Here is an 8,065-nt window from a genome sequence, read left to right on the forward strand (position 1 = left end):
AACCCCCCCCCCCCCCCCCTCCCCCCCAAAAAATCAATTATATATAATTTAGTTAATAATTATTAGCATATATTATGGGATAAATAATTCTAATCGTAGTATTTACTTCTTCTTTTTCTTTTGATAACTTGATAATTGAGGGAGAGAGAATTTAAACCATAAATGTTTCATTTGTAAACTATGTACTTAGTTGAGTTATATCTATTGATATTCTATAACTGTCTATTAGCATGAAAATTGACATGCCAATTAAGAACGTGTAGCATATGTAATCTAATGGTAAGATTTTCAAAATATAATTCAATAACGATTAGTGGGTAGTGTAATATTAATTAGAGTTACACATGTGAATTTTAATTCAATCTATATAGGAAAAGAATAAGTTATTTAAATACAAATTTGTGAACAAACTCGAGCTTGTTTGATAAGATATAAACTAAGTAATTTGAAAATATTATTAATTTGGAAATAAGTCAGTTCTTGTTTAATTTCTAGTTGGGTTCATTGTAAAAAGAAATTCTATTACTTCTATAGCAAATAAACGTATCCCCTAGGAGTTTTGTTATGGTGTGTGCATTAGTGCTTAACTTTGAAAGGTAGAGATGGACGGCAAGGTGTTTGGGAGTGATGTTTGTATCAATATTGTGTTTGAGCTTATTCTTAGGTTGTGTGGAATTTTTGAGAGGAATTAATGGCTCAGTATAGGGGGGGGGGGGGGTTGGTTTCCCCCTTTTTTCTTTTTAAATATATATATATATATATATCATGTAGAATGTGCACAAATCAAGTGTAGCAAAAAGTATGTTTACTTAAATTACAATTTACATTCCATATAGTCTATGTTAAACCTGTTCAATTTAAGCCTTTTCAGTTTCATTAGATAACTTAAAAGCTTTGGATCTCCATGAGTGTTAAATTGAAACCAAAACAGATTGTGTAGCTGTGAAATGATCCTCATGTTTTATATGCAAGTATGACTGCTATCTATTTAGTGGGGAAAACAAAGGAGAGAGAGAGAGAGAGTATGACAGTGCTTTCTCACTATCTACTTTAAAAAGCTTTTCTAGGATCTCCATGAAAGTTGCAAATTGAAACCAAAACAGATGGTGTAGCTGTGAATGACCCTCGCATTTATGTGCCAATATGGTAGTACTATCTCATTCTGAATTCCAGTTAGTTCAACTAATAAACTATCTTGTCGTTGAATAAGGAATCTAAGGTTCAATCCTCATTTACACCAAAAATCAATCTGTGTCTTGGCTTTATGATAAAGAGCAATCATCATGGAGCAGGTGTTGTAGGTTGAAATTCTATCTAATCTATCCAAAAACAAATGGCAGTACTATCAAGACTCTCCATTATGATAAGTATCATAGTGCCCTAACTCCTTTCTAATTTATCTTGTGCAGTGCACTGCTTAACTTTATAGAGCTTACGGAATCTAACAGTCAACACCTGAGATATAATATCAATCCCAGGACTAAATAGTTATGAACAGTTAGCTCTTTTTTTTTAGTGCTTTTCATCAAAAGGGATCAAGTTAAGACACTCATTTACAATAATATTTAAACACAACATTTATGCATTTGAGTATAACCCTATAAAATATGGTCTAGAATTTCCATCTCCAATGCTTTTTTCTTTTCTTCTCTTTCCTTTTTTTGTGGGAGGGGGTGGGGGAAGAGATTGAAACTGAAACTTAATGCAATAAATTGAAATATATCATAGATTTACTGCAACTTACGGAAAATAATTTCCCAATAACTCTTCATAATGTTCAATATTCAGCAAACTTTTTTTCTCAAGCTAAGTGAAGATGCCAAGGATCGAACTGTGGAGATATACCCGCCACAAGGGTGGACGTGCGGATAGGCCAAAGGAAAATCGGCAACGTTTAGCATAAACATAAATTTAACATTTAATTTCCTCTCCCCAGTATGTAAAGCAGTGAACCAATACTGTGCCAATGTTGTTACTAAGAAAAACTCATTCTATATTAATTCTATCTAACAAATGATGAATGCCAAGATACATATTTAAATCAGAACATAAAGTACCTCTCTTGCTCGAGTAGTTCCTCCGTCTTCAGATACTATAGGGACTTGCTGCAGAAAAGTACAACAAAAAACATAACAAAAAGGATAAAGAGAAAAAAAAAAAATATTGCTACAATGGCATCAATAAAACAGCTCTGAAACAAAGAACCATGTGCACCTGAGGTTGCCATCCTAGCTCATCTGGACAACGAAAAGTGGCTTCATTTACTGCCTGCTGCTCAATGGCAAATTTTGGAGCCCCACTATTCACCCCCAAGTGTAGCTGAAGAAGCAATGAAGAAAAAAATGTCTTTTAAGTAGCAAAGCTCAATCCAGGAAACATTGAAGATTGTACTAACATAGGCTTCTGCTTGATCAGAATCCTTTTTAACTTATCTTTGCAAACTGTTCACAGTATCATAAAATGCCCTATTAATTATGGTTGAAAATTTTGTGTCTCCATAGGAAAGCAATATAAAGTGGCAATGATTTAGGGTGAGGGAAAAAGAAAAGTTACACAGATATCAAATGTGATCATTATTTTCAACCATGCGAGACTGCAAATGCAATGGAGTGGCTAGGTCCAAGTATCAAATATTGAAATTGCTGCATTCAACTTTGAGAAGGTTCAGCAGATAAACAATAAACAAACAAACAAACAGCCAAGGATATGTGGCAATGACAGGTAAAACTTTGCTCCTTCTTTCAGCACCAGTGTCCTAAGTATGCTAGACTTTGGATACCCCATATAAATGAACAATTAAGGGGGTACATTATGGTTGTTTTAAACTAATAAATGCCTATTTTTTATTAAAACCACTTCTTAATACCAACTCTTATACCATATTAGTTCATTTAAATAGGGAAAAGGTTTAGCTCCAAATTGGTTTGGAACTATCTTCCTTCAACCCACTATGTGTCAATTGAAGAGACCATCCCATGTATAGTTTTAGTCACATGGCTTTTTCAATGAAAAATGTAACTTGGTTAAATAATACACATGAATATTCTTATAAATTGCCACATAGTGGGTTGGAGGAGATAGCTCCAAATGAGTTTGGAGCTAAACTTTGTCCTTTGGATAGAAGTATTTGAAGGGAATGATTTAGGTTTCAGTTTTTCTGTTTAAACAACTTAAATAAAGTTTCAAAAGACAATTTATTTCTCTTGATAAAATTTGTGAATTGGACTTACATGTTATTAATATGTGGATGTGGATTTAAATGATTAGGTGTGAGATGTTATTTCCAAATCCATAACATCTCAAGTAAATTTGTTAGAACAAAATCATCATATGTTGTTAAATTTCATATCAGTTAATTTACAATAGCAATTTTTCTTTGATCTCTTGATTTTAAATCCTCAAATCCAAAAGCGACCTATGGGAATTGAACATAGTAAATATGAAATAATCAAATAACTCAAAAACAATTAGAGACCAAGGGCAATGTATGGTGATGATAAAAGTTAACAATTCTAAAGTTTTTGGAGATAACTTTCGATGATACATTTTAGTTTAAATACTTGGATCAACGATAATTCATATCTATTAATTCTTTTCACGCATTTTGCAAGTCTATATCTATGCAGAATTTTCAGGTCAGCCTAACAACTAATCCATTGCTAAGGCATCCTAAGACCTCTTAGGAAATTTTGTTTTTTAACCAATAAGTCCCACTACCCTTATTCAGCATTACTGAAGTAGTGAATCCAACTTGTGAGCCCTGAAAGCTGTTCTTGAACGATCAATAAACCTTAAAAATTAATGTACAAAAGAAATTAATTTCTCCCAGATAAATTTCCAAAATTACAACTGATTTATAAAATCATACAGAGCTGCATAATAAAAAGTAACAACTAACCCATATGATTTGCTCGTGGCTTGAAATGTCTGTTTTTGAGATGCATGATTCCAAGGTCTGGTAAAGCAGGGGCAACGCACCATCTCCAGCAGTCTCAAGTATGGTGCAACTCCCAAGAGTAGCACCAGGTGGCAACCCTCTCTTTTCAACGAAATCCTTCAGATTGCTAACAATTGTTTCTGTAGGATTTTCAGCAACCCCTTGAAACTTCTTAAATCCAGTTACATGAATGGTGACTGCCTTGGGTCCTTCAGATCCCATATCCACGTTTCGGACACGAATACAGTTCCCTATTTTTATCAGCACTATTACAAAAGCCTGTGTGTGCACCAACCCCTGTAAAAGCCAACCCAGATCATGATCACTTTTAGAGAAAAATATGCAAAAACAATGCACTATCACTGGATTTCTGATAATATGCAGAAGCAAAATTTGCATCAATAAACCTCCAGACATATAAATTTAAACATTATCCCTCTACTATGAGATTAATAGATAGAATAAATGCCCAATAACCAAAGTTGGTCCTACCAAGCAGGATCTTTGAAAAGATAAACTCCCAATCACCAAAGACATTTGCATGAAGTAACCATTCTCAAGACTCAAACCCGCATCGCTTGCTCAGGACGGTTCCTATTGCACTAGACAATGAAAGCATATTGACAAACACACCCCGCGCGCGGAGGGGGGGGGGGGGGGGGGGGGAGGGGGGGGGGGGGGTGGGGGGCGCCAAATTCCTCCAACCTTATCACGAAATTGAATAAGGGATAGAATATACATTTAATGATAAACAATGAAGCCCTTATAGAGGCATTTGCATTTAACCCCAAAAAAAAAAAAAAAATCCTATTTCTTAAAGCCATTGAATCATACATTATTTCACATTTCCTGCTAATAATATATTCCTTAATAGCATTGACTGGTTCTAGACTTCTAGTTCCTCATACACACAAAAACTTGTCAGATAGTAAATCATGCAGGCCAGTACAAACGCATATAAAAGGAACATCCACTTCAATTCTGTTAAAGCCTTTATGTATTTTTTTTATATTCAAACCCGTTGAACATTCATCCATTAGTGAATCCAAGCTTGCAAATTCACACATAGTTTTTGCATTAAAAAAAAAAGAAAAAAAAAAAGGATATCATCTACTTGAAGAGTTCTGAACATACTACTTCTACTTTGATTATGAGAAACCAAAACATAGGCAGCCTACGATGACTGTTAGTATAATAGTTAATTGGTTCAATTCAAGTTTTTGAGATAAATGTTTATTTAACATGGAATTAAAGTAGGTGGTCCTGACTTTCAACCCGTCTACATGGGGGAGTTTCGACCCACACGTGATAGACGCGATAATTAGCTTTTGGGACAAGTGATAATTTTATGGCGAAATCACCCTTGAAAATCTAGTCATTATTATCAACTACTGAGTTTTTACTTTTTAAAGTGTCAATTTGACTGAAAAAAATAACATTTCATTTTCCTTCACGAAAAGGAAGATATGCACGCGCGCACAAAAAGAGAGATACCTCGTACAAAGATAAAATTCATAATTCTTAAAATAAACAAATTGAAATTTAGGATTTAAAATTCTAAAAACCACAAAAGAAAGAAAGAAACAAAAAAGAAGAAGAAGATTAACATTAATTCAGCAATAAAAAGAAGTGAAAGGCTATGATTGTAAATAAGACAGGGGAAGATTGAGAAATACGGTACCCTTAGACCTTGCTCGCGGTGGTTTCAGGTGGAGGAGAACACAACAGAAACAGCCCAGCTTTATTGGGTATTAAGAGATGGCCATTTTTTTGGCCTACATAGTTATTTAATTATGGCTGAGCGGTTAGTAAAATGCCATTGGGAGGTCCGTATATTGCGAAAGTGCCACTGCATTCTGATCGTCGTCTTCTTCTTGTTGTTTAGCACAACAGAGGAGTCACCCCCGCGAAGTAGACACGTCATCAGTCTTGGCTTTATTGGTGACGTGGCAGAATTTCATTGGATGGAAACATCTTGGTATTTGTCTCTTTTTGGTTTTGGTTTTTTTCACATATATTATTTGCTGGCGGTTGTACTATAAATAACTCAAGTCAAACCGAGTACGAATGTAAGATTATTCATTTAATTTTAAAACAAATATTTAGATTATATGTTCAAAATTAATTATTATTTTTTATTCAAGGTCAAAATCTACAACCATTTCATATAATATGTATTAATAAACTAAATTATAGTTGAAATTATATTATATGAGTTAATTAAGTGTGCATTTGGATGTGGATTAAAATTATAAATTATTTCACTATTTAACTTATTTTTGCTATTATTCATAGATTCTACTGCACTTTTTGACACTATTCATGAGTCCATTGTACTATTTCAACTAATTTTTACTTTTATCTACAGTACTTTCAGCAATAAGTTTTCAGTTTTAATAAAATAAATGGTATCCAAACAGAGCTTAGGTAAATGATTTTTGTTTACAAATTTATAAAATTAGATTTATCAAACTTGTATTGTTAACATTATGTATAATTTTTACAATGAAATGGACTATTTATGTTATTAATAAATTACAAAAAATAATTTTAACTTATTCACAAATTTAAACAATAAATATTATACATTACTTAAATCGAGTCTTATATTTACAAGCTTGTTTATAAATACATTAATATAATTAAGCTTAAGTTGTTAATAATTGAGCCTAAACATGAGCTTGAGCTTAGCTTGTTTATTAAAAATGACGAATATAAACATTTTCTCAAAACAAAATCAAGTTATTTAAATTGGTTGATTTATTTACAACCTTATTTGATAATAGGAAAAAAGTTGTAACCTTTTTTCTCCCTCTTTGGCATGGCTAAGTACCTCATCTTTTAGAAATGTTAGAAAACAAAATTTACACAATATCTTAATAATTTTTTTAAAAATTACATGAAAGTTTACCTAGCACCATAAAAAGTACGCTTAGTGTCATGTTTTAAATTTAATAATAATTAGCATGTCCAATTAGTTTCATTACACGAACGCATCTATACGTTTTTTTCCCCCCATTTTTGCAGGTTGCCATTAATGAAAATTACAACTATATGAATGAGTGCCCCACCACCACTAAGCTTCAAGCAAGTTTTTTCTTTTTCTTTTTTACATAGATGCACTTAATTTGTCTTTCAAATTTATATGTGATTTATTATTAGAACAAAGTTTAGTTACAAAGTTTGTTGTAATTTAAAACTACAACTTTATTTAATTTCTTTTTATTGGATGTGAATTTTGACAACTATTAAATTGCATTTTTTTCTTATAACCTTCATGCTTGTAAAATTTCGAGAAAATAAAAAACCAATAGTTATGTCATCAATCAATTATTTAAATTACAAGTTTTTGTAATCTAAAATTATACTTAAAAAATAAGTTTTTGGATCATATAGTGAATAACATCCGATTGACATAAAATTTCACATATGTGCTAAAAGTGTAAAGAATACGTAATTCAACTATTATATTTTTCAAAATATATGGCAATGATAATTTTTTTAAAAGGAAGTTGCAGCTTTAAACTTCAACTAAGTTTGTAGTCAAACTTTTAGCTTATTATTATGCTAGATGTGATATTGCATAAAAAGATATACTTTATTGTTTTGCTTGGTTATTTACCAAATAAATCCATCTCAATCCACCACATTATTACTTAGCCAAAGACATTATTTAGCCTGATTTTTAAAGAACCCAAAAAAAAAAAAAGTCTTTATCAATTGCAATTTCTTTTTTACCTTGGAAGTGTACCCTACAAAAAAAAATTGGCAAACTAATAATGTTTAATCCTACTTGATATATACTATAAGCCTGTTTGCTCACACCTAAGTGCAAGAAATCATAGTAATATAATTCTCAGAGTACCGAAGTTGAACCATAAGGAGTCAAATAAATTTAAAAATAGTGTAATTAAATAGCAATTTTGGTGAAGAAGAAAAATATTTTTGCTTGGTGACTGTTAACAATAAAATAATGACTAATTTAAATCAATAATAAAAATATCAGGACATTGGGGTGTTTCCTTATATCGATATGAAATTCTTTGCAATCTAAAAAATAATTATATTTCATAATTGAAAGTTAATGAAAATTCTATGATTCAGTTGAACCAAGACAATCCAAAAATG

General features: G+C 31.7%; 1 protein-coding gene across 2 annotated transcripts in view; it reads right to left on the reverse strand.

Moving 5' to 3' along the window:
• LOC112034000 (uncharacterized) overlaps window positions 1-5,769 on the reverse strand; it is a 15,068-nt gene extending 9,299 nt beyond the window's left edge. The window contains exons 1-4 of one of the 2 annotated variants that reach the window (XM_024066784.2): window positions 5,619-5,769; window positions 3,899-4,234; window positions 2,215-2,319; window positions 2,058-2,105 (exon numbers count right to left, since the gene is read on the reverse strand). In XM_024066784.2, the coding sequence (XP_023922552.1) occupies window positions 2,058-2,105; window positions 2,215-2,319; window positions 3,899-4,159 (414 nt within the window). In that variant the 5' untranslated portion in view covers window positions 4,160-4,234; window positions 5,619-5,769. Of the gene's footprint in view, window positions 1-2,057; window positions 2,106-2,214; window positions 2,320-3,898; window positions 4,235-4,429; window positions 4,561-5,618 lie in introns of those variants that run through there. The other variant, XM_024066783.2, reaches the window with a different exon arrangement.
• Window positions 5,770-8,065: the final 2,296 nt, after the last annotated feature.

The sequence above is a fragment of the Quercus suber genome, unplaced genomic scaffold (genome assembly GCF_002906115.3).
Source record: "Quercus suber isolate HL8 unplaced genomic scaffold, Cork oak 2.0 scaffold_498, whole genome shotgun sequence".
In the NCBI taxonomy this organism is placed as follows: domain Eukaryota; kingdom Viridiplantae; phylum Streptophyta; class Magnoliopsida; order Fagales; family Fagaceae; genus Quercus; species Quercus suber.